General features: G+C 36.2%; 1 protein-coding gene across 4 annotated transcripts in view; it reads right to left on the bottom strand.

The window, feature by feature from the left end:
* MPP7 (MAGUK p55 scaffold protein 7) overlaps positions 1–27924 on the bottom strand; it is a 154538-nt gene that overhangs the window by 12745 nt on the left and 113869 nt on the right. For 3 of the 4 annotated variants that reach the window (XM_085050447.1, XM_085050448.1, XM_085050449.1), the window contains 7 exons: positions 24823–24904; positions 23664–23749; positions 21765–21839; positions 20971–21167; positions 20382–20446; positions 10214–10252; positions 2174–2344 (listed from right to left, as the gene is read on the bottom strand). In XM_085050447.1, the coding sequence (XP_084906573.1) occupies positions 2174–2344; positions 10214–10252; positions 20382–20446; positions 20971–21167; positions 21765–21839; positions 23664–23749; positions 24823–24904 (715 nt within the window). The remainder of the gene's footprint in view (positions 1–2173; positions 2345–10213; positions 10253–20381; positions 20447–20970; positions 21168–21764; positions 21840–23663; positions 23750–24822; positions 24905–27924) is intronic. The other variant, XM_085050450.1, reaches the window with a different exon arrangement.

Here is a 27924-nt window from a genome sequence, read left to right as displayed (position 1 = left end):
TAATTATATGCCACTTTCTTTCCTGGTACTACTATCCAAATTATATTCAATGCATTATATGGAATGCTGCTACTGGCACACAAAAAGCTTTTAAAATGTGTTCACTTCTACTATACCTGTATTGCTTAGCTCTGCTAGTTTTTCCACATTTTACCCAAGACATTTTTATGGTATTGGCCAGACTTAAGCTGCTCTTAATATCCAGAGAAAAACATTAGAATTACTGAAGTCTGCAATAAATTTCTGAATTGCTTTTGTTACTGAAAAAGCACTCTTTCTTCATTTGATTTATTACAACAAAAATCAAATGGAATCTCTAGGCATTCCTTGGATCAGACATATGCAATTTGTTATAAAAAGTCTACTTATCACACTTTTGCACTACACTCTGTTGATGTAACTGTAAAATCAACTCAACCATGTTATTACTTGTTGTATATAGCCCACAATCTCACAGTGATCACACCAGTAGGTGGCTGATTTTTAGTGCCGGAGAGTGACAAAACTGTTTATTAAAAACTAAATTTAATGTTCCCTTGCATATGAGCGATATAAAAACAGAGGCACTCAACAGTTCCTAACAGTCCCTGACAGAGGGTCATGTTTCTCTCTTCTGATGCTTTCAGAATAGACGAAATTTTACTAATGAAGCACCAGCCTGCGTGTTACTTCCAAAGAAACAACAAGCAATGAGACATTACTGGTGGCAACAGTTACTCATTACTCATTGGTACTCCAATTGCTGTCTTTGAAAAGCTTAAGATAATGCACTTTCCCTCTTTTTGGGAGACTAAAGCAATGCATTTTGATTATACAATAAATGCTGTGAGGAAGCCATGGCAGTGACAGATTACAGAACAGAAAGCTGACTAAGGATAGTATGTTGAGTCTTCTGCAGCTATGCTTACATTCATACTTGGCCTACAGAGGTCCACCTTGCATCCACCTTTCTCACTACTTGTCCATTTACTTTTTCTAATGCAGTAGGTGGTTTTGTTTCCATTTTATTGTCTGTCTTCATTGAACTCAGGTATTTATCCTGTTCTTTTCTTTTCTTCTTTTTTTCTTCACATAGATATATTGATTGATCTCTAAGATATATTGTTTGTTCTCTAAAAGCAGAATATCAACATAATTCTTTTAAGTTTTAGTACAGCTTGACTGCCGCATTTGGACTTGTAACCATGGTAGTTGTATTTTAATATAATCTCCCCTTGGTTTAGGAAAGCCTTAAATACAATCTCCTAAAGCATCCTTATATGCAAGTTGGGACATCCTGTCTAGAAATGTGGAGTACTAGACAGGTGAAAAACTGGAGCATGTTCAAAGGGAAGGGGTTACTGGTCTGTGTTCTATACTCATTGCAAGAGGAGTTCCCTGGGACATACTCTGTTTCACATCCACACCAATGACACAGAATGGGCTCTTACAAAGCTTGCCAGTGCCAAGGTGGGTGATACAAGTGACTTGCTCAAGGACAGGGCTTCCATCCTGAGGGCTAGAGGCATAGGCTGGCAGAACTTTGTGAAACTTGATGAGGACAAAGTCCTGCATTACAGGCTGGGGACTGACTGGCTGGATGACAAGGACCTGGGGGTCCAAAAGGGCAGAGCTAAGCATGAGTCCCCAGCACTCGCTGGCAGCAATGAAGGTTACAGGACATTGGGCTGTATCAGCAAGAGCCTGGACCATAGATAGAGGGGAATGATTCTTCCCCTTCACTCAGCACTTGTCAGACACTGTGAGGAATACTCTGTCCACAACGAGCCCTGCACTACAAGACTGTTGATCAAAGACATTAGAGAGCCTCCAAGATGGTCAGGAGCTGAAGCAAATGACCTGTGAGAGACTGAGGGAATTGGGCTTGCCTAGCTTGGGGAAGAGATGCCTTCAGGGGGACCCATGAGCACTCTTCTGATAATCACTGAAAAGATGGAGGCAGCTCTTTACTGAGGTGTGAGGTGGGCAGACAAGACAGGGCATGAGGGGAAGACAGGGTCCCAAAGTTACTGCATCAGCAACCTGCTCTGAATTTAGTGTTAATCTTGCTCAGTGGGGAGATGGACCAGGTGACCTCCTGAGATCCCTTCCAATCCAAATGACTTTGTTGTAAGCATTGTGCTAATCAGCAGGTCTCTGTTTTACCAGGTCAAAAGCAAAGAAAAGAACTTACCAACCAAAACAACAAGCCTGTATTTGTCATTAGGTTGTCGTCTATATTTTGCAACTTCTTCATAGGTTGGGATATCTGCTGTATCATACTGATCACTCTTCTTGCATTCATACATGGACTTGTTTGTTTTTTTGTCTTTTCTGCTAAGACGAAAGCTTCTTCTAAAACCAGCTGCAGTAAGAACAGGGTTTTTTCAAAGTAAGAAAATAAGTCTTCTTAAAACATTTGAAAACAGTCTCTTCCAAATATTCAAGGATTGGAGCATGGAATAAAAAATGTATTATATGTGTAATAAGCCAGCATAAGAGTGACATTTCCTATGTTTTTAATGATATCAGGTACCTATTTAAACTGCAAAATTAAGATTACCAATAAAAAGCATAACTCTTGCAACAACAAACTGCAAAACAGAATTGCAATAAACTGTTAATATATTTAGACAATTTGAGTATCTTATAAATTAATATATATACACAAGGCAATTCATGCAAGCTGGACTCTCACACCACATCTAATGCATGTCTATTAAATCACCATGGCACACAGACATCAAATACAATATATGATAGAAACACATCTGGTGGTTGAGAGGGTTAATGAGAATTAACTCCTTGAACAATTCTGTCGTGCTTAGCTCCATGCTGATAGTATATTAAAAAAGTGCATTAAACCTTTCCTGTATATATTTAATAGTCAATCCAAGCACTCATAGTTAAATCACAAAATACTACAAACATCTTAGACAAAACAGTACCCATATTATAAAATTAAAAGTTAATACTGCTGTTAAATCCATATTTATAATTGCATCAATACTGTGACATCTACAGTGCCTTCTAGAGAAGACCTGAAATTTCACATAGCTTTTAAGCACTGTCAAAGGAGAAAATCATAGGCATTTTCAAGCAGTACAGCACAAAAAACCTCTCTTAATGTTTACCTTAGAGTTTTTCAAATAAATCCTTCATATTGCATTACATTACACTTTACTGGTATCTCCACAACACCACTTTTGTTCTGTAAGGAACTATAGGAAAGACTGCAAAGACTACACAGCTGACTTCACTATCTGGTGGTAGTAGAGTAAAATACAAACTATACTTTAAATACTGGAAAAGTTGGGTTTTTTTCCCCCAGAACACTTCATAGGACAGTAAATGTGGAAACTTTTGGTGACCCCAGATTTTCAGCAAAATGTTTTCATATTCTTGTAACAGCACTTATGATTAGGTGTTTGACAAGTAATCATATTACAATTTCTTCTTCAAAGGTAATATTGTGCAAGTTCAAGATTCAGTTCTGCAAATATTTAGAACCAGATCTGAAGAGAAATGCTACAAGGCTTAGTTTTACAGGCTTAGCATTTTGCACACACACACAGTTTCACTGAGTATAAATCTTCATAGAACCTGGATCACAGAGGATGTTAACCACATTATGTAATTGATGTGAGCCCCTATACTTATGGGAATCTATAACACAAGCATACACACAAAAGGTGAAGAAAAGTTTCTTTGAGAATACCATGATGTCAACCTATTCATATTCAAAATACAAATGAGTAAAATGAAAATTTATGACGAAGGAGAAGAAAGGGCAGATGATATTTTTATGAAGTACAGTATAGTCTAGACTAAGTAGGAGGTCATCTGGCATAGAAAAAAGATCAAAATATGAGACATGAGAACATAATGAAATAAACTGGGTTATGCTATTTATTATTTAAAAAACACTAACACTGAAGTGACTGCAGGCAGAAATAGAAATGCCCTGTTGGAGAGCTTACACACCCACAAGAGGGCCTGGGAGATCTTGCCTGCCCTATGGTGAAGTCCATCATGACACAAGGGTGTTCTCTTGCTCATAACTATGCCTAAGTGTATAGACAGCTATATAAAGAAAGGTTAAAAGTAGCTTTTAATACAGAAAGTAGCTTTTAATGCAGACTACCAACACATGAAGTGAGTCACAAGTTTCCCAAGGCCTCATCTAAAATGCTCCTGATTAAAAAAACAAAACAAACAAAAAAAAAAAACCAAACCAACAAAAAGAGTTGCCCAAAAACCAGAAAATTATTCTGTTTGTTGGTTTGTTTTCTTTTTTTCCTGTATAATCATTTTATGGAAGAACAAGAAATAGAGGAAAAAAAAAGTTCTTCATCACTGACTACTAAATGGTTTACAAAATTAGGAGCTTTGTTACCAGACCAAGAATCTACATATCTGGAAAAGGTGAAAATAAGGACAATGATCAAATGATGCTAAATCAATGGTCTCCATTCCAGTTTGGTGTCAACCTTACAATTAAAAAGAGCTCCATGCCCCTGATCAGTTGTCTCAAAATGCCATTATCAGCAGCTTCTCAACCTCCACTTAGATGTTGAACTGTACAATCTTTAAGCAAAAATATTTTTTCTGCAAAATCTTCATATCAATTCAATCCCTGCTTTTAGGTTTTAGTAAGAACATTTGTAACTTGTTCATCTTTTCTCCAACCAATTTATTCAGATTTCATTACCAAACTACCAGGTGGTGGATTATTTAAGAATTTTCATTCCTTTAATTTCTTCAAAAAGGACAAAATCTTTCTGCACTGTCTTCAGGCTGATTTGTCCCTTGTCACTTTTACAGGCTCCATGGAAAAGATAACGAAGACTCAGGTGATATGATTCCACTGCTAACATGCATTTCCTTGAATAAAATATTTGGTATTTTTGCCACTGAAACTCATTGGTAAAATGAAAATAGTAATATTGTTCTGTATATTAAGAAAGCTCAACACGAAGTTCAACCAGGACTTAGACATTACAAATAATAAATATACTAATTAAAAAGAGCAAATGTGAGACAAAGACAGAAAGCAGAGTAAGGCTGACTTTTCTGCAGTGTGCTGGGGAAGATGCTCTGTAAAACTACTGACTATTAAAAGTTTGTGATATGCTGTTTGCTTGCCACTTTAGGACTATTGTCAATTTGAAAGTTTTTTAAACTGTTTCTCAAAGTCCATCTGAATACTGTACCATACAGACACTCAAAAAAGCTTGCTTTAAACAATATTCAAACCCATGGAAAACGTACAGTTCCAAGAAAGAAGGATGAGACTGTTTCAAACATATCCAACACTTTTAGGATACTGCTGCTGCATTCCTGAAAGCATCTCCATTCTTCATCACTCATCATCTGCCATTTTACGTCCTCTTATACTTGGCTTAACTGTACTGTGATCTAGAAGCTATTTTATAGAAATGCTAGTAAATATTTTCTATTGAATGTCTGCGTTTGTAATTGCATTTTATGTTGGGCAACTATGACAGCACAAAAACGTTAAGCTGAACTGAAACAATATTGTACTTGTAAGGAATAAAAACGTTTATGAGAAAGCAAAAAATATTCTACTAATGTTAATGTATTTTATAGTTTTGAAAACATGAAAGCCAAACTTCATATATTTAAATTAACAATAGAGCATCAGTAAAATCATAGAGACAACTACTGCAGAGAACCAAACCCATTAATAATATGCAACAGAAAAGTTTCTATGAAATGCTTTAGGTTAAAAGTAAATTTTTATAAAGAACTAAAGGAAAAAGCATTGCTTGCCTAGAATATTTCATAATATAAACTTGATGAATATGAAAGGAACTGCAGGCTACACAGTCTGTGGAATATGGATATCAGCAGAGATTAACCTTAGTTGCCAAGTATGCAGACTATAAAATAAAAAGGGAAAATTCTGTCACTAAAACGACATAATCTCCTGAACACTGAGAAGCTTGCACCAGCTCACTGGTTACAGCTACACGACTAGAAGCTTACTGAACATGCAAACCCATAAACTACTGCTGGAATGTAACAGATTTGGTGAAATAAGAGCAGGCTCTGGGAAGAAAATATTAAGAACAAATGTTCTCAACCTACTGATGTCTTCAAAAGTTATAATACTTCTCAATACGAAAAAAGAAAAAAATCATCACCAATAAACTTAATTAAGGCCCAACAATCCAAGAGAAACCACTTAGATCTCTTAGAATGAAGAAAACACCTTAGTAGAAAAGTTTGATTATTTTTTTAAGCAGTAGCAGTATACATTTCATCATCTTAGAACAACATCCTTACACTTACAGAGAGAAATCCCCTGGGGCCTCACACAGAAATCCAAACTGAAAACAGGCAATATGTGAACCTGCCTCTCTTACAATATTTTAAAGGGATGCTGACATAAATAGCTGTGTTTATTTACATTTAATGACATAATTCTGAATAAGTAGATTGCAACTATGTTGTGTAAGTTTCAATCCAAATATAGTAAAAGAATGAGAAAGTTAATTTCTCAAATTCAGAGAAACTACACTAACAGGAAATAATAAAATATAAATGCATGCATGCTTCATAAATTCACAAGTAAGGCTCCAGAATGTTATAAAGCACTTACACAGGCTTTTGTTAATTTTCATTCATTAAAATAAGTGCTTAAGCACATATTTAAATTATGTATGTTCTTCACTGAATTTCATTTTGTCTTAGAGTGAACAATTTCTATATAATTGTAAATGCATCTAAGAGCACCCATTGTTTTCAGATTACTGAAAAAACTAAGTTTGGTACCATGGTCATTATCTAGGTTTGTATGAACATAATATTTTTATAAGATATTTCTGGATATGCTTTTTCCCCCAAAATATTGGTATTTTTTTACACTGGCTCGTATACTGAGGATTTCTATTGTTACACAGGAACTGCACACAGAGCAGACTTCTTACCCTGTTTGCTTCTGGACTGATTCCCAGCTTGCACATTTAGACAGGGTTAATAAAAATTTAGATTATGTCTGGATTTTAAAGATGAAATTGAGACTAGTAAACAGATGATATTCCTCTATATTTACTGTATGTTCATAAAGGTTCAAGCAATGTAACTAGAATTTAAGCTTGGCAAAGGCAAACTCCTAACATTTTCCTCAGCAATTCCTCAGGAAATTACAGCAGAAACATACGATACTATACTGTGACTTAAATATTAAAATTTGGTGAAAAATCATTAAATTTATCTGAGTCACTTCAGAGGAGAGGGTTCAAATTAATAGCAGTATAACCCCAGACATAAAATATTTGACTCCAAATGGTTCAGACATTGTGCATTCTGAACACTCTATTCCTGCGCTCTTCATGACCACCTTGCATGTGTCTGAAGCACATATCCTTTCAGAGAGGGTCAGATGTTCACAGAATAATCTGGTTCACAGCTTGAAGTGCCAGAGCCATATATTTATATATGGATGCAAAGTGCTAGACCCCTAATGAGCCATAAGATCAACTGAAAATTCATTAATTATATTAGCATTGCTGCAGTTCACTTGATTTGGTTACAAATTATCAAGAGCAGTTTGAAACATGACTCAGTAATTTTTGTTTTAAGAAGCAACTGGTGTATCCATACTTGGAAAACTGTTTCTAGAAATTTGATATGTGAATGATTTACCATCACACCTCAGACTAACTGTCCACATGTGTAAATACATACAGGGTAATACAGATCAAATTGTTCATCAGCGATTAAACTATATTTCAATCTACCTTGCTCTTGGAACAGGTTACAACGTATAGGCAGTTTCTCAGGTGTCACTAAAACACCCTGAACTTGTGATCCAATCCCTTCAGTGACAATGTTCTAGGTTTGGGTTTTTGTTCAATGTACTATGTAGTATCAAGAATTTATGCTGTAAGAATTAAGAGATGTGCCTAGAGACTGTTTCCTAGTAATCGAGTGCTGTAAGTGCTTCTCATATGTTTTAACAGCACATGCACTCAAAAAAGTGAGATGCTCAGCATTGACTTCAAAAAACAGGGCTGCAAAACACAGGTGGACATTCTGAATAAGTTGTTTTCAAGAATCATATGCACTTTTCTACTCTCCCAAAAAGTAACAGGCAGAAAAAAAAAATCTTTGAAGGTCTTCACTGTCCTTGGGATTGAAGGAATATATGCTCAGAGGACTGGAAAAGAAGTCTTCCTAAGCAGAAAAGTGGACTGCAGCAGTTAGATTTGGTATTGATTCCCATGCACCTAAGAGTGTTTACAAAGTGTCTTTGCCTAGGACTCCTTTGCCTTATAGACGATCCGAGTTTTAAATCTTGCACAGCATCTAAGTAAGAATTCAGTGTCCTTTCTGCAGCTGGTCAGCAAGTTTCTTTTCATATCATCACACTTTGAGCAATGGCATTTGCCCAGCCCAGAAAGTTGTTTGTTCCTTAAGAAAATGCAAAACAAAGCTGTTTGTTCCTTAAGAAAATGCAACTGAAAAATTATTTAGGAGAAAGTAATCCTACTTATTCAGAACCAGTGAATACGCTTGTGTCCTTACCCCAAAACTGATTCTCCCATTAGTTTTATTGCCTTCTGACCGTCCTCTCTGACATCTCATTCCAAGAGCACATACCCAGCATGAGAAGGCTGAAGGCACCACCTCTGGATTGATGGCAGCATGCCACTACATGGAAGCTCTCAAGAAAGAAACCATTGCCTGAATGGCACTTAGTAATTCTCCAATAATTTTGTAAAGTTTCGTCTAAGTAAACTCCACTCCACCTTTTTTGTTTTTCGCACTGGGACAACAGCAGCTTCTTCCTCAAGACACCTCCTTCATAAGACAGCAAAGTCTTTTTGGTAACTATGGATCAAAATGTTTCACTGAAAAAGGCTACAGCACCAAGAAAAGGTGGATTCTATTTTGCTACCTTCATTCTCAAGTGAAGCAGCAGCCCACTAAAATCTGATTTCAAAACCAGGTAGCCTCACCCTAACAATTCTTGCAATATGTATTTGCATACAGAAAGAAAAGATGGCGGGGGGATGTTGTTCCTGTTTCAAAGAAATTAGTTGATAAGGAAAATTAATTTCATCTGGAATCACAACTAAATTATCATTTTCCAAACATACTCAATCTTTCAGTATAATTACAATTCAACATTAACTGAGTTGATTACTTAACAAAAGTAAGAAGTTTTTTCAGCTTGATCAGATGACCACGAGTTCCACAAACATGTGATGGAATTATACCACACTAAGGTTCTGTAAAAAGGTCAAAGTTATTTCAATGATGTAGTCTGTGTGTACCTGATGTAGTTTATATACCACATTTAAAACCACTAAAGCACAATGTGAAAACCAACTCCATTTTACAGCCCCGGTCTAGGATGTTTCAGTGAGCCCAATGGCTTGCATGTACTAAAGTACCTTGACAAGTTTCTTCCTCTTCTCTTGTAGTAGGAGGATGAAAGTCTTGGGAAAAAGGCTGGTTGCCACAAAATCTGCTCCAGCCAGCCTTCAGCTGGCAGGAATTCTGGACAGTTTCAACTAAAATATTTTTACATAGCTTTCAAAATGGCACAAATTAAAAAGTTGAAACGTATCATGGAACATTCACCTTTTTTAAATGTTACTTTTGTTTGAAATTTGGAATCTTGAAACTGAAGCCAAAGGACACTTCCCCCTCCTCTTCCCTGCTCCCCACAATGATACATTGAGCTCAGATTAGCTTTAAAGCTAAATTTAAGCTACTGAGTTATTATGACTTATTATATTTTGCAATGTGGAAAAAGAACCAGTGCCTGCGAATTTGCACTGTATTCTCACTGAATCCTCCCAAAATGGTTAGATAGACATGTACAAAGAAAAAATGTGTACACAAAACTTGAATAAAACCTTGGAAGTGTCTTTAAAGAATTAATCAAATTTTTTATGATACAGTAACCTTTTTGTTTCATTAAACATATTGCTTACTTCATGTACTATAAAAATTTTGACTTTAAAATCAAACCAGTATTTTAGTAGCCTACGTTTAACCAGGAAAAGGCATACACTACATAAACCCTTTATGTCAAATCCAATGAGCCATGTTTAAAACTGTAATATCCATGCATTTGTCATGCAGAGTAAGGACATTTGTATGCAGATTACCCCCAAAAGCAAAGTGGACACAGTAGCTCCAGGGAAAAGAAGCTGAAAGAAAGGAACAAAATTGTCTTTTGTAACCAATTGCTCACCTAGATAGGATCCACTGTTGTGACCAGCACATTCAGCATCTTCTGGACGAAGTGTAAAAGCATACAGAATAAGAGCCAAGAAATAAAGCAGAATAGTTAGAAGCCCAGCAAAAAATACAGAAGAAATTATTTTTAAAATGACAACTGTACAAAGCATAACATTAAAAAGCCTTCAATAAGCCATTTTCTTAAAAACATAAAACAATATTTATTGTTTTATATTTTAGCTGGAGATATTCTTGGATTTTGCAGCATGCACACTGATCTTTTTACCTTTTCAAGCAAAAGTTGTGATGACAACAACCATTCTAAAAAGAATTCTAACACTGTATTATTCACATTTGATCAGTTAATAGAAAATATGCCACTAAAAGAAAGCAAAACAATTTGATGTAAATCAAGCTTTTTTGTAAACTACACATTATCAGACTTTAGCTTTAAGTTTTGGCTCACTGGATTAGACAGAAAGGTTTTTGATCAAAAACACATCCTCTCATTTAATATAAAATAGCTATAAAGTGTATTTTTACATGCCAGAGGCCCTTTGATGAAAAATATGAGCTACAATTTCTAATGCTTTCATAAACAAAAGCCTCTTAAGTTAAAAAAAAAACAACAAAAAAACCCAAACAGAAAAAACACAAGAGATCAGCTGCTATTACTTTAACATATGCTGCAAACAGAACAGTAACTGGCTACATTCAGAGGGAAAACTAACGATGACACCACATAGATGAACTTTCTACCATCTCAGAGAAATAGTCTGTCACTATTAATTAGAAACTCAAGACCTCCCATGGCCATGTAATTAACTCAGAACCATCTCTTCCCATCCCAGCCCACCCAAGTGCTGCTACTACTATTCTATCATAGTACTTTTCTATACATATCTTCCAGAAGTTCAAGAGTGAGAAAGCAGTTTAAAACAATAGTTCAAATTACTGATCATTAAATGAAGCAACCAGGAATATTCTGGATTTTTTATCTACTTTAAAAAGTGACTCAATGTATTTGGTGGCAATATAAAAGCATCATATGTATAACATCTCTTAGAAACATTGGACTATATTCAATTTAATTCTAAACACATGTTCTCTAAATAAAATTATTGGGCTATTCAGGGAAACTTTTATACATGTACCTTCAATTTCCTCTGAGAAGCACAAAGGAAAAATAGGAAAGGAAATCATTAAATGGAGTGAAAACATAACTTAAGAAAGAAAAGTTAAATTGAAGAAGAAAAATGCACCTACCACACTCAACCGCTTCCTCATCTTAGAACAGCCAAAAAGACAAAGTATTATTGTTTAATACTTCATAAATAGGAAAAAAAATCAGGTATGTAAGCTACTCTCAAATTCTCTTGACAGCACCTATTATATTGAGGCATACACCAACATACCAGTAGTGAGTTTAACTACACTTAGAAAAGGATGTAAAAAGGCATTGAAATACTATGTGCACTTTAAAATTCCAATATAAGATTCTTCCACTATTCATTTGGTAGCAGTAACATTACCCAGTTCTCATGGAAGATCTCTTTGGTATTAAATGCAAAGTTTGTTAGTTCCAATTAATCAGTCTTAACCTAGAATTTCTAAGAATCACTACCATGACCATGATCTCAGTATTTTTCTGCACTTAGAGTAACAGATGGGACTGCCCTTGGATCTCTGGAGATGGATTTTGAAGAGGTTTTTAGGTTATGGCTTTTTTTTTTCTTCCTTTTTTTTCTTTTTTTTAAACTCTAAAATTGCAGCCAAAAACATGCTGAAAGAATTTATATACTCTTGTAATCTTTTCTCTAATGTTATCTTTATATAATAGATCTACTTAAGACTTTCTCCGTACCTACAGTTAATCAACAAATTTCTGCTGCCTTGATAGTAGAAAACATACATTTTTATAATCATCTTTGGAGTTATACAGAAAAGCAAGAATAATATAATGAATTTTTGTTCACAAAGATATTATATACTAAGGTTAAGATTTATAGAGAGGTTTTACAATCTACCTATAATTCAAATTTCCTTTAGAATGTGGATAAATAGGCCTAAAATATAATTATTTCAAAGACTTTCCACAACGCATGTCTTTTCTCAGAACGTGAAATATTATTCAAGAGCTATTTTACAACCTTTTACGTATAACTAATGTACAAAACAAAGGCTAGGTCAAAATTCTCCTGCATTTATGAACACATGGAAAAGCTCTTTTCATTTCATGTCATGAAATGTACATGAGAGTCTCTTCTGCCACAGGAAAAATACGGTTTTGTACAATCATTTCTTGGTACCATTTTTCTTGAGGACTTATATTTTAAAATATCAGTTTGGAAGACTTTTCTGAATCTTATTTAAAGTTTATTTCTATGGTCAAGGCAACCATAGTTTAAGTAAGCTGGGAAGTCCTCTAAGGTGAGCACTGCTTGGTTGACTATATCTGGTGCCTTAAAAGAGTGTACACAGTTTTGTGAGTTGAAAATGTTGGATCCATTTTCCTCTCTTGACCTTAAAAGCTCTCAGTTCTTGAAAAATGCCCTAAAGCTGGATCTAGAATGGCAGGCTGGCTTCCAGGTACTAATTATTTTCTCCTTCTCTGTGATGCGTGACAATTTTTTCTATATTTCCATGACTTTCAATAGACCGCAACGTATCTCCTGAAAACATGTCACTAATGCTCAAAGCCAGTTTACATAAATACATTGTAAAAGTCTCCTGAATTCAGCGAAGTTATTTCACTTAACTAGTGAGTGTGCATTTTAAAATACTGTCTAGTATTTTAACACTGGTAACAGGTAAGTCCTCATTTATGAATGTGAAATACCAGACCAGGAGCTAGGGAGGTCTGTATGGACACATGGACAGAGGTCTGTACAGATGTACACTTGCTCAACCCTGAGCACTGCAGACCTCACAGGAGTCCTGCAGGTGTGGGAGATGGTGGAGTTACAGCATCAGGGCTGAGAGGAACTGCAAGGAATCCAGGCTTCTGGGATACCACTGCCAGGAAAGGGAACACACTTATCCATAAATGAAAGACATTAGGATTCCCAAGTGAGTCAGCTGATCCCAGAGAGCACAAGTCAAAACATCTTCAAGCTGAGGTTTAACGCTGAGATGAAGTGAAGGAGTTCTGAACTTTTTGTGTTTTGTTGAAAGTCTTTCTTCTTAATACTGCTCTTAACTTTCTTGGGCTATTCTTAAGGTTGAAAGTAACAGTCTGTAATGAAAAGATCTTGGAAATCACTGGGTTTTCTTACCATAATGCATCTGTAAACAGTCATCAACATGTAGCTCCCAGTTTGAACTTTACAAGGAACTTTAGCAGGGCTATTCCGATCTCTAGTAAAGTCAGTGGTTACTTGCAAGGAAACTTTGTATTTTGATTCACTACTAAATACAGCTCTTTGCATCTGAAATATTTGCCTGTGTGCAGCAAGTGTGTGCCCTAAGTTCTGAAGTTTTGAGACACGAAAAATTGGGGCCAATACAGTTTCACTGAATTGAAGTGGGCTGAGGAAGGAAATAGAGGTCTTCATCTGGAAGGGACAAAGACCAAAAGAGGTCAAAGACTAAAGAGAAGGATATCTGATGGGAAGTAGGAAAATAAAAGCAATGACAAAACGAAAGAAAAAACCAGACCCAAACCATAAGGCAACATAGAACAAATAAAACACTGAGAAAAGAAGAAATACAATCAATTATATGTATTGTGGTAAGAAGGGAGAGGAAGTTCCAAAGAAAATAGTCATGAAAAAGGTTTATGAAACGACAACAAAACTGTAACAAGCCAAATGGGAAAAAAGAAATAGGAAACACAAGTGCAATGGAAGCTTAGGAAGTAGGTGCTTTTATTAATTTTAGAAAGATTTCAGCATAGCCAATAATGCTAAACTATAACAGTGAAAACCAGTAACACATACACTGTGTTTTTGAACTGAAATGTAATCAAGATTTGGTTTTGGGGGCCTCACCTAAATTATAGTACTTAGGAAGCTCGAAACCAGAGCCACTTCCAGGAACATTCTCAACTCTTTGGAACAGTCCAGCACCAGCTTAAGATTTTTAGCTTTTGTTGACTTTTTTCAAAAATATTTCCACCAAGCAATTTTACTTAAATGTTTCTCAATCTAAAATTAGATCCAGCAGCTCATTTCTAGTTTCTTATCACAAACAAGTTGCATTATTCCTTAAACTATACTTTACTTTAGTAAGCAAGAAATTGTGACATACGATGGTCTGCATTACAGTAATACATGAAACACTCTTGATTTTTCAGTGATGAACACCCCCACATAGCAATCAGCATTTATACTGTTTTGCAGGTTTTTATCATAGGGAGTTTTGTAGATTGAATTATATATATGTTCATGCAATAGGAAATTTAAGATGATCTAATTTAATTCTCTCATAAAACCATCAGATAACAGTATATCTATGAAGATAATCTGGAAAATGAAGAAGGATAGTCTTGCAGTGAAGGACAGATCCATTTCCAGTTCTGTCTCATGTGACCTTGACTCAAATGTCCTCCAGCTTCAGGTTTCCTTAATTTCTCTGTGGTAGCAGGAAGTTAAGATTTGTAAGGACAGGAGATTTCTGAACGAAAATGCTAATGTGTTAATTTAACTCTATAGGTCTGGTTTATCTTTTGTTTATACTTGTAACTACCTGCAGGTGGGCAATCAGGTTTCAAATATGAACACAGAAAAATACTGAGAAGAAAGGTAGAGTTAAGATTGTGCAGAAATTATGATAAGCAAAAAAAGTCCTGCTATACATTTATCCTGAATGTTTGGTGTTCAAATACAAGTGGTACAAAGCATTTATTCTTTTAGCCTGTTTAAATTTTTTTGTTGGCAGAACACAATCTTCAATTCAAAAGATACTCAACTATGGGTAAACTGGGTTACATCTTGTTTGAATGAACACCATTTGGCTGCAGTTAAGTCTTTCGTCTTGCTCATACAATGCCAATCACATATGGTAAATCAAAATTGAAAGTAAAATGGGTTTTAGGCCTTAGAAAAACTATATGGGGATGGCTGTGTCACACTAAGTATTTACATTTAGCATTAAATATAGAGAACAAATGTATTTTCATGGAAAAGACATCTCTGAACAACTCTGTCATATATGCTACACACACATATTAAACTGTACACACAGGGTATGGATATACACACACACATATGAATTCAGTGTACAAGTTAACAGAGCTTACAGGCTACACTAGTATAAAAGATAAAGTTACCAGTAATTTTCATACCAGAGACAACACATACATAACATGAGAATAAACACAGTAACCACTGTGAAAGCAAAATTATGCTGAAGGAATATAATTTCTTGGCTGATTATTGCAGTTTATAACAACTGCAGACTAGTAAGTTTTTGGTTGTTATTCAAAGAACCTTTTTTCCTTAAAAAAACAGGATATCACTTTTGCCTACCAATTAAAGTAAGATACACATGCAAGAATGACCAAATTGACCTGCTGGCAATATCTGTTACTGTCAGAGCATGAGTAGTCTTTGTATTGAAGTTAACAGACTGGGAGCTATTAAATAAATAATTCCTCCCTGTACAAAGTCTCATGTCACTCCAATTTAGTCAGCATGTGGCAACAGGAGAACTCACAGAGCCAGCTCTGGCTCACAAACCTGTCCAAGCTAAGGTGACCCACTAAAGCTGTTAAGTATTACTGAGGAATACCAAGTGAGAAGGTTTCTGCAGAGCTGGCATGCAGCAGTGGCTTACAAGCTCAGACACACGCAAGCGAATTGCACTGGGCAGTCAAACCTACAGTACCTCCCTCTATATTCCAGAGAGGTCTCTCACACCCACTCAGGTATATGACACTTTCACCATATCAGCACGTGCAGGGTTAGTCCTACTCACACAGCCTCATGCAACTCTGTTCCTTTACTTTCATTCCATTTTTCTCTTTTTTTTTCTATGATGCTTGTTCTTACAATTTTTTTCCCCAGTAAAATTTCTCCACAATATTAATGTACAAAACTGCTTTTTGCTGAAAAGTCATTGCTGCTAAGTATTGAAAAAAATGCTGAAAATACTTCAGTGGTTTGTTATTCCTCCACCACTTCTGCACTAACCCTGAGCCTGGGAATTAACATTATCAATCTTATCAGCAGGTCAGAACATCTAACAACCACTTATCTCATGCATCAAACATTACTGTTGAACTTACAAAGGTTTTCTACCAACAACAGCAAAAGAAATCAGGCCAGAGTTCTTGTCAGTAATTTTTTGCATTCACTGTTTCAAAGATTTTTACAAAATAAATATAATAATATTTTATTTAAATAGAATCAACAAGCAACTGAACCTCAGGGCAAACAGTGACTATAGCAATGCTCCTGCATAATACTATTAATTGCATTAATCTAATAATTTCAAAGCCCATCCTCTGTGGGGTTTTTGCTTAATGGGGCTTATGGGCTTATTGTTGATCTGCTCTGCCATTGCCCTTGTTGCAATACCTTCTCCTTTTCTTCGTCCTCAATAAAGAAATTTCACTTTCTCCCTTCTCCCTTTATTTTTTTTATTCTCACTTTTTCTACATCTTCCCCTTGTCAGCACAGGCTCCACCTACATTGCCAGTTTCCTTCAGCCTCAGTCCCAGATACCATCAAACTGTGCATCTTCTCTATTTGCACACAAAAAAGTGTGATTTCACTTACCTTTCAATATGGAGTATACACTGTTAGGCTCCCTCCTCCAGTGTACACATGACACCTTAAATGTTTTTCACTTTAACAGGTACACTGTGAGAATTACTCTGTTTAAGCTTTCAAGAAATGGGCTAAATGCTGGGATAGGCATGTGTATTCACACACAGAAACAATGGATCAGTTCACTTGGTTATTAAAGTGAAAATAAGAATTGGCATTTCCATTAAAAATTGGTCCTTTTAGTAACTTAGAACTAGATTGGGTTTGTCTATTTCAGTGCAAATAATTCTTTCAGAAAAAGTTTTGTAGGAAGTATTTTTTACTCTTTCCTTAATGTGGGTATGCATTCCAGCATCACCAAAAAAGCCCACTTTTATTTTGCTTCCAAATGTATGATACACAAATATGTGTAAAGATAGCAACTACATGCACTGCTATGCTGAAAAGAGTGAAAAATTCAAAATAGGAAACAGAAATAAGGCTTCCCAAAAGTAATCCAATCTATCTCCTTTCAGGTTTTGAAATATATTCAATTATCAAAGCAAAAACAGTTGTTGACTGTTTCAGATGTCAAATGTCCTTTCCAGTTCCAGGACTGGCTTGAGAATAAAGGAAAAAAAGAAGTTACAGGATACTTCTTGCATATAATATGATTTTAACTGATTTTTAGATTAATTTTCAAGTAGAAGCATATTACCACCCTGGAAGCCCACCTAAGAAACTAGAGCCGACTCACATTTTTTGGGTATTCAAGAAAACAGAGTACTTTTCCTTGATTCTCCCTATTAAAAATGAAGGTATGTATCAAGATTTCTTCCTCGTTACAAAACATGGGATTTGTGGAATGAGTTGACTGAACAGAGCAGACCAACATCCACAGCTACACAGCATGTGTCAAGAAAGCTTCCTAGTGCAACTCCCAGTCCTGTCAGGAAAGGGACTTCTCTCAGCAGCTCTCCTGAAGTCAAAAAGTTTTCATCCTTTTTGAAGCCGTAAGAATATCAACTGGCAAATTGCCCTTTTCATCCAAACTGTTAAGGAAATTCAGGTCACTCAATTGGATGGGACCCACTGCACTAGCAAGCAGCCTCTCAACACACAGCAAGTTCAGGATGATCTACAGAACATGTTTCCCCATACAATTATCGTCCCAAGCAATAGAAACCCCTATATTAAGCTGAAGGATTAAAAAGGAACCTGAAGAAACCAAGCGTTATCAATTTCCCACCTTCATACATGGGCTTAAAAAAAAAAAAATTGAACCCAGCAGTTCTTTCCAGTTTTCTATTCTCTGTGTCACCTTCCTTACATGTTTCTGGTACTGTCAGAATGCTCTTTGTTCAGCTCAGCAATGCATGATTTTCCAGCATCTCCCACTTTTGGCAAGATGACTGCTGTGCACAAATACAGACAAGGCCTCCACATGTCACAGCTTCACTGCTATGCTTGGTAACATGAAAAAGCTGATTAACTTTAGAAAGATCACCAAGGTGCAGAGTTTCCCACCAGAATCTTGAAAATCCAAGCAAGTGGAAGGCTTTCTGGAAAGCAACTTGAGCAACATCCTAGTCATGTTTTTTTTCTACAGCTGAATTCTGATCTTTAAAATGTCTTCTCTACGAAGGATCTGAATTCCCTCCCAGCACTAAAAACATGTTTAGTCTTTGAATGAAGGGATAAATCTCTACTCAGAACAGCACTTCCCCTGCTCCCATGAAAATCTGGCAGATACAGCAGCAGATTGTCTTAAGAAAAAAGGGAGAGAGAATGACAAACCTACAGTACGCTGCAGTCTTTCCTCCTCCAAGAGGCACCACTGCCTTCCAGATGGTATTTAGCTGGAGCTTGCTTTACTCAAAAAAATTCCAAAAGAGAACAGTAATAGGCATACTGCTGGACCCTCACACTCTGTCATGTTTTAAAGGAAAGGGAAGGAAGAGAGGAACCCTTCTCCCCTGTTTAAGCTAGTTAAGGCAGCCAGTGGAAAAAGCCGAGATAACAGTAGACATCATACTGTGGGTCTTCTTTGGCTTGTAATTTTGGCAATTCCCAATCAAGTTCAGGCTGCCTATTTGGAAAGGTGAGATGCATCTTGTAAAACCTTTCACTTGAAGGTCACTAGAAAGATGCAGTCCATTATAAAAGGATTCATACAGTGTTGCTGCAGCAGCTGATTTACCTCTTCAAAAGCACCAGTGCCACCTTAATTGAAGGCTCTTGTTGAGTGTATTATCCAGATTCAAGAACAGTGGGCAGAGGGAAATAGCTATACCCTGGGATCAGACACTTTTCCAAAACTGGGGCAGAGCAACTTGACCTAGAACCTAGAAAAACAACAGATTTACTACAAGCTGGAGGAGCTCCTTCTTGTTTCTAAGATCTATGTAAATAGAAAAGCTATGGTGCAATTGTAATGTCTGTCACTGTAATTACAAAGCTAATCAAGGGCTTTGGAGGTAACAATAGCATTAGGGCACACAATCAAACAGTGAAATGGAATGAAAGATAGAAAATGCAGATTATTAGAAAAATAACAGAAATTGTCAAGCTTCAGAACACACCAACCACAACAAGAAGTTAGGAAAATTGCAATAGAAACCTTGGTGAGACGTTTTAAAAGCATTTAGTTTGGCACTTAGTGTGCCAATATCCACTGTTTGCCATAATATCTATACTTTTGGTTTCAATGTTAGATAATGAAAGGTTGGAAATATTAGACCACTTTCTGAATACTTCTAGTTGAACTCAAAATCATGATTGTATTAGGATTTAGATCCTAATGAAGCGTGATAGTTTCATTTATTGCGTACTTTGTTATGAGTCTGTACAACTGAAAGACATAGCAGGTCAAGTAAAATATGCAACAATACTTTAAACAGATGTTGATGTAAATTCCAGTGAAGAGAAAATATTTGTTTCAATGTATGCACTTTCTTAGATGTTATTTTTCTTATATTGTGCATCTACTGTATTTAAAAACAGAGACTAATAAGGATGAGTTTTTTAAAAAACATTAAGAAGTGATTCCATGAATGTGTATCAATGAGCTGAATGTTCTGACTTTTAAAAAATTGTACTGTTTCATGAGACACAAAAGATCACCAACTATACGGTGGAGAGAAGGGGAGATTGTCAAACCTTTTGTCTTATTCTCAATATAAATTTCACTGTGTTGATGCAGTCCAAATTATATAAACTGTTGAGCTCTTTGATGAAAAGAACACTCTTTAACCTTTCAAATATTATGTATCAAAATATTAATTGGGGTCAGTGCTTCAAAAACAAAGTCAGGGGGCTGGGAAAGTTTCTAACTGCTTTTAATGACATTGTTTATATCTATTTTCCTACTGATACAATGGGATCAAGAAGCTGTCGTGCTCAGGAGAAATGCATCCTATAATTGAAACAAACTGCTATTTTATAAGGTTAGAGATGTGGAGTGTCATTTCTATTCCAGGTTAACAGACTTACATGATTTTCTGTTGGAAATTTTCAGTGGCTGAATCTGCACTTCTGGTCTTCTTAGTGCAAATCTCCTATAAAATGGGAGGTGGTGGGGGAAAGATACAAACTCCTCAATTTTCACTTCAAATTTGGGATTAATAAACACTTAATATCAGGAGACTATTGCAAAATACCCAGAAGATTTTAAAAGAAATTAACTTAAAGCAATGCAATCTATTCACAAGTTTAAAAAATTAAATCTTGCCAAAATTTTTGTGAGCTCTCCAAAACCTGCTGCAGTTCTTACTCCTGCATAGTACATCAGTGTGAATGCAGATACTGATGTGCTTTTTCCCATATGTTTTTTCTTTCAATCTGGATCAGTGTTATTCTATCAGTTTTTGTCATTATTAATTCTGGCCAGAGAAATAAGGAAATCCAGAGTATTTCAGCAACATGTTTCCAAGTTCAGCTGCCCTTCTGCAGATGCACATTTATTGTACCCACGTAATCTGTTAGCATTACACATGCCAACTATGCTAACTTAACAACTCAGCAATAAGTCTCTTCTCTTACTACAAAAAAAATAATGAAATTATGCTTCTCAGTAGCTCACCTCTCCTGGAAATGCTTTGAAGGGATCAAGCCTGCTCTGGGATTGGCATCACCTTCATGTTTGGCTTGCCACCAGGTTGCATCATCCTGGCTCATGATCTGAAGGACATCTCCTTTTCTGAAAGCAAGTCCAGCTTCTTTACAAGGAATTGCTTTATCTTCATTAGGATCATAGTCAAATAAAGCTCTGATAAACATCTGAAACAAACCATGTTTTGCCTTTAGAAACAAAGTATAAAATGCAATACAAAGGTATCGCTCTTTTCTGTTTCTACTGTTCAAAACCACTGAACTAAATAATGTAAGCATTTACTGCTGCAAAACATCATTGTGGATGTCTAGCATTGGAAGTTCATATGGGAATGTTCAACTCATTGCTTCTGCAACTGCAGTCTCAACGGAGTAAAGGCTCTGTGACTCAAGGCAAGCAGGACTTTGTAGGTGCACAGTGTGCCCATACGAGTAACAGAGAAGATACTGTTGAACCAAGATGCTATTGAGTGTCTTCTAACTCATGTATGATGGAAAGAGTACTTGGAACCAAGACAGGTCCTTGCAGAAGGTGGAAGATTACCTGTCAACTACACAGTTGAGAGTCCAGGCTTAAGAACCATGTTACACCCACTCATAAATTCAGCACCTGTGTATTGAAGTGTACAGTGTGCTATATATTGTCATGCCACAAAAATTCAGTCCACAGGCATAAATCACATTCCTGGTTCTGTCATCCAAGCAAAAAATATATATCCTCAGCATAACACTCACTGCAATAGCTTCTGAAATAGCCTTGCTTACCTTGCCTTCCTTCATTGGCATTTCTTCCTTCACACTGGGTATAATTTTAAATGTAATTGCTCCTTGAGACTGAGCCTGGTGAACATTCAAAAAGAAAATGCATTGAGAATTAAGCTATACATTTCAAAGAAATCTTAGAAGATAAAGAAATTCAAATTAATTAGAAGAAGTATAATGAGTCTATCCTCTCCCAAGCTCTCAGGAGTTTGACAACTTCACTTAAACAAAATTTGTATTACAAAAATTAAAACACCCACTTGAAATGCTTGGGTTTATTTGCTTCTCTGGTGGGGCAGATGGACCATTAAAACCCGGGACATGCATGGTTCAGAGGTCCCAGTTCTGTACTGAAGGCAGGAGAAAATGCTACAGCTAAAATGCATGCATGTTAGAAGCAACTGCTTGACTCCTGGCACAGTTTGGACATCCCTGGAAAAATCGAACTAACATTTCATTTTTCAAAAAAAAAAGAAATAGAAAAATTCAAACAGGCTTGTGCCATATTTATCATATAGAGCTACTGGGGGGGAATTTATTCACTTGGCAACTTTAAGAAACTAGAAAAGAAAAACATATTTGAATAGACTACGTGTACTAAATGGAAAAAAAGCCCTCCACTATAAATCTTAAAACAAGTTAGCCATCATCAACCACCTCATCCATTCATCTTTCCCTATATCCCACTTAAAGTGTGTCTGGCTGCACTTTACTTATTAACCACAATATATTCCCACTGCCTCAGTGACATTTTGCTATTGAAAGAAGTGCTAATCAGCTGGGGGCTCTGCTACTATTGCATGCAGCCGACAAGTTTCATAAAATGAGCAGAGTGCAACAGACAGCCAACGATTTAAGCAAAATGGAAACAGGCCTGTCCACTACCAAGTGAGACATTCTTCTGCCGGCATGTCTGCAATCCAAGGCTCACTGTTTGACAGGCAGCAGCCCAGGTCTTATTTCACCCGCCGTAGGACTGGAATCAATAATTTTGTTACTTTTGAAACAAGCTCTAACTGGCTTTTGATGTTTATACTGTGCCTCAAAAAGGTAAATGGGGAAATTGTTCACACCTTTTCTGGTGGTATTTTGTTTCTTGACATTTTTGAATATTAATTTTTGAAGGAAACTATGGTTCTGTAGGGAACACGAAACCGTAAAGCAAGAATGCATATCAGCAGGCTAGCACTTGAAATGAATCATCCTGGTTACTGAACCAAAACTGAGACAGCTGCTCAATTCAGCAGGGCAGCAAAGTATTTATGTATCTAGAAATGCCTACAGCATGAATAACAGAGCTGTCATGACCCTCATCAATTTCTTTGATGTAAAAATATTAAATATTTCTGAAAAAGTCTAAATTACTTAATTTGCAATAATTCAATAATGAGAAATCAGCCTGGCTTTAGAGACTGTGAAGTCTAGAAGAGAGCAGACAGAATAATTTATATGGCTATATATGGCTATATACTGTAAATCAATGTCAAATAAAATCTTAGTACACCAGTTATACAGTCTATCTAGTACCTGTATTATGAATTGTCATATGGACTGACAATTAGTTATTAGTGAGTTATTAATGAATACATTTTAAATAGTTTGATTTCAACAGATCATGGTAGGCCATAAAAACTGTAGATTATAAACTGAAGTCTGCAACACTCTGCAACATATTTATGGCCATATTATTGTCCTTAACTCTTTACAAGTAATCTATAATTGTGTATATATGTAGTGTGTGGAAAATCACTCTAAGAGAAATGACAGGTTTATAAATGATGGCACTGGAAGAAAAGACATTATAGTAGAACATACTTTTTTCTAAAAAATACAGTAGAGATCATAAGTCTAATTACTTTTTCTTGACTCTCCTAAATTAATTTTAGAATGTTTGGTATTTACCAAAATGTGTATTATTTCTTCAGGCTTTTTATCATCTACGGGAATCCCATTGACCTCCCTCAGTTCATCACCAACATGAATAAGACCTACAGAAGAAAAAGAGAACTTGTGAAACTGTAGCTATGTATCACAGAAAAACTGTCATTAACATTTAGCTTGTTTCTCCCCTGTTCATACACTTTAAGCTCTAACTTAAAACCAGGAATATACGGTAAATATAACAGCTACTGTCCTCTCAGATAACTTTGATACAGTGGTTGGTTAACCTGTCTTCCTCCTAAAAATTAGTATCTTCTCTACAACTTTTCCAGACTTTAATGCAGATGTTCGAAAAATATCTGTGCCAATTCTTTTTCTACTCATACTACTTTCTTACTGCTACACAGCTGCAAGTAGTGCAAAGATCATTTAGGCTGAGAGTACCAATTTGTGGCACACGTTTGCTAATTTATGTATGTATGTATATGTGTATGTATATGCATATGTCTGTCTGTGTCTGTATCTATCTATCTATCTATCTATTTATCTATCTATCATCTTTACTTCATTACTGCATCTAAGAGTGAAACACAGCTGTCCTAGATTTTCTTCAGTGAAAAGAGACACTTTATGGCATGATTCAGGACTTCTTGCTTAAGTTTTTGCAGACACTGAGTACCCCAAACTAAACAATGACAGTCAAGGATGTACTGTCATTTTGGGACCTGCCAGCTGAAACTCCAAATGGATGTCCGAACATAAAATAATGCCAGCACCCTGAGTCCCTCCATCAGCAGGTTGGCAAATCCCATCACGGTGTGATTCTTGGGGTGTCTGGCACAGGGACAGGAGTAGGACTTGATGATCCTGAGGGGTTCCTTCCAATTGAGCATATTCTATGACTTATAAGTGGATGTCACCAACTGGACACAAACCATTATAGATATATAAAATGCCCTCAGTATCCACTCACTCAAAGATACCTTGTTGCAACTGAATTAGGGAAAAAAAAACAGTATAGTTTCAGCAGTATTAAAATATCACTTTGGAAAACTGTCCAGAACCCAAACCTTCTGTTTGTGATAGTGATGTATTTATTTTCTACAAAATATGCCATTTTATCTCCTCTTGCTCTGAGTTCTAGAACTTGAATGGCTAGTGCCAAACAGCAACACCTTACCACTTCTATCTGCAGCTCCTCCACGCATTATCCTGGCCACCACAATTGCACCAGTATGCTCATCCCTTTTAATAGTAGCTCCCTTGAGTAAAAAAAAAAGGAACCAACAAAAAAAGAGGAAAAAAAGGTTATTTGATTAATCTCAGCATAATTTTAATACACTACACTAAAAAAGATTTGCTATGTAAAACTGCAAAAAGATGACATTGGATTAATATGCTAATAAGCCAGAAATGATACTTGCTTATGAAAAGAATATACAAAATATGTTACTCTGTTTATCTCCTCTTAAAATGTGTCTTCTTTTTCAATCAGAAGTAACTCATGCATTCAGTGAGTACACGGGTTTAAAGAACAAAGGATAATGATGGAAAAAGTTTGCTTTTCAATTTAATGTTAACTGCAGTATACCCTACTTGAGTCTGTTGCTAAAATTGTACTAAACTACTTCTGCAAATTGATAAATTGTTGTTCCTACAATAAAATAGGCCACATTACATACTAAGGGTATACCATGGGTCACCAAAATCTCATTTCCAACACAGGTACAGAAGGTGTATCAGTGTTCATAAATGTTGCATTTTATGCTCAGAACTGGCTGTGCACCCACTGATCATCCTTTTGCTTTACAGTGTTCTCAATAAACAAACATAAATTTGAGAAGGGCCCCTGAATGTTGGGGCTCACCTGGAATACTCATAGGACAGAAATGCAGAGGAGGGGGACATTTCCTGAGTTAGTCATGGCTGTTTTCATACATTATGCACAGACAGCACAGGGCACTGAGGTAAAATGATATTATGTGGTGAAATTTCCAATGAACTGCTGTCTAGGTCAGAAAAATGCCTTTGTAGCAAGAACTGCAAGGGTGCACTGAAAAGGGGCACAAGGTGATGGGGAAGCAGCAGGCAGCAGCAGTGACAAGTGAGAAGGGACACGGAGACACAGAGCTGCTGCCTCAGCTGCAGTGCCAGTCCTTTCAGGCAGAACTGGGGGAGCAAGGGAGGAAATGCTGGCCCTGTTCTCAGAGACAGAATCCATGGAACATCAATGGGGATTTTAACTAGATAAGCCGTATTGCAAAATCACCTCCAAAAAGGTTATTTGATCCAGTATTTTTAAAAAACAACAGAAAAAAAGCACGCCTTGTCTGTCAGGTTTTTAACTGCACATGATTACTTTACCATATTAATCTAACTAGTTACCTGCAATAGCTCTAACTTTGCTAATCAACACAGATACTAAGGACTCAGCCAGGCAAGTCAGCTTTCTGAAAATTTCCATATTTGCGATTAGTGAATGAACAGTATTACTTCACCCCTGAGTGCTACATGCACTCTGCCATCACTGGTTAAAATTTCCTTCCACCAGAGAAGTGTTGTGCTTGGAGTAAGATACATAAGTACTTTTTAAGCAAGTTCCTTGAACAATTCAATGGCTTTTATAGCCACCTAGGTATATCTGTCTAGAATAAACATGAACATTATGTTTATCACTACTTCAAATTTTAAGTGTTTCATGAACTTAAAGCTGAAAATTGTACAAATAATAGAGCTGAGATTTTTCTACTGTTAACAATTTCACTGACTGTAACTAAACTTGTTTCCCTTTACCATCTTAAGACGGAAATACAGCACAGGTCATGACGATAAAAAGCAGGAGAATAATTTGTGGTTTTTATATGCAAGTTGCATTTATTGCAAATAGAGAAACATTAAAACAGTCGCTACTCACTTTGGCTGAAACTTCAGCAGCAGTCAGCACTCCACAGCAGAATTGCTGTGGTACGTTTTTGCATTTAATTTTACATCCTAAATTTACGAGTATGAAAATCTGTCTATAAGCAAAGTAATTCTGCAATTTGCCAGCCTTATTCTTACGTATTGTTTATTATGTAATTATATCAGCATGCATTTGTTTGTACTACAGTTTCAAATTAGTCTGAGAGTTTCAAAAATATAAATTTAGCTGCAGCTAATCTCACTTAAAAAACTCATGACTAGACTTCTGTGCAAAAAGAACTGCATGCCATGAGGAGTATATTAAACAGCCTTAAGCCCCCTAGCTTATATCTCAATATTAAGTTCTGACCTTGCAGTAACAGCTACTAATTTGAAGTTTATTATTAATACTTGGAATGTTTAATCTGTTTTAAAGTAAAAAGGTTTTTGATTTGGTTTTTTTTTTCTGAATATATCCACCGAACAGAAAAAAAAAGCAGCATTAGGATGCTAGAGGCAAATATAAATATTGGACATTTCCATTACTGTCCATACGTATTCAGGCTCTCCTAATTAATCAAGGACAAAGTCTTCATCAGCAAGGCTTGATGCCTTTTACCTAGAAGTCAACACCATTAAATGCCACCAAATGCAAAAGGTAAGCAATGACTGACAGCCTCCCCTGTGATCACCCACTACCCGAGCCCTGTGCTGATGTCTGGAAAGTGGTACTTCACTTTGCTGGGCTTTTTAGACAGATCCTAGAAAAAAAGCTGTTTGCAATCAAAGACCACACTATTGACCCAGACAGCATCTGGAAGTAACAATAAGGCTCTTGTCCAAGTGGAACAGTCACTTCATGCTCTAAGTGATTATCACTACTGGCATAAAGCTAATTTTCCTAACACAGATTAACTGATCTGCAAGATGGCCCCGTGAAGATAATAGATAAATCGGAATTTTCAAACAAAGGACAAAAACAAGTTCAAGGTGACAGGAAAATTAATTAACCCAAGTTTGCAATGGGTAGGTCCATGATAAACACTATTTGAGTTTATGTATTTGTACCTTTAGTACACAAATTCAAAAGAAGATTCTACAAATTCCACATCCCTCCCAATTTAGAACTCTTAAAAAATAAATCATCAAATACAAGTGGATTTCTTTCTGAAAACCTGAAGAGTTGATTTTCTGAAAAAGCAGATTCTCTTGTATTGCTGCCAGCCCTGCTTAAACTATGAGGTATATATAATCTGGCAAGAAATTCTCCTTATAAGATGTTCAGCTCCAGTACTTTCAGTTACATGTGCAGTGCAGCTCCTCATTTAGAGCTTTAAAAATGGAAGAAGGTTAGACTGGACCTTGAGAGCTGGAAAATATT

This window comes from Lichenostomus cassidix, chromosome 2, assembly GCF_008360975.1.
Source record: "Lichenostomus cassidix isolate B80296 chromosome 2, HeHo_3.0, whole genome shotgun sequence".
In the NCBI taxonomy this organism is placed as follows: domain Eukaryota; kingdom Metazoa; phylum Chordata; class Aves; order Passeriformes; family Meliphagidae; genus Lichenostomus; species Lichenostomus cassidix.
This window is presented reverse-complemented; position numbering and strand designations above follow the sequence as displayed.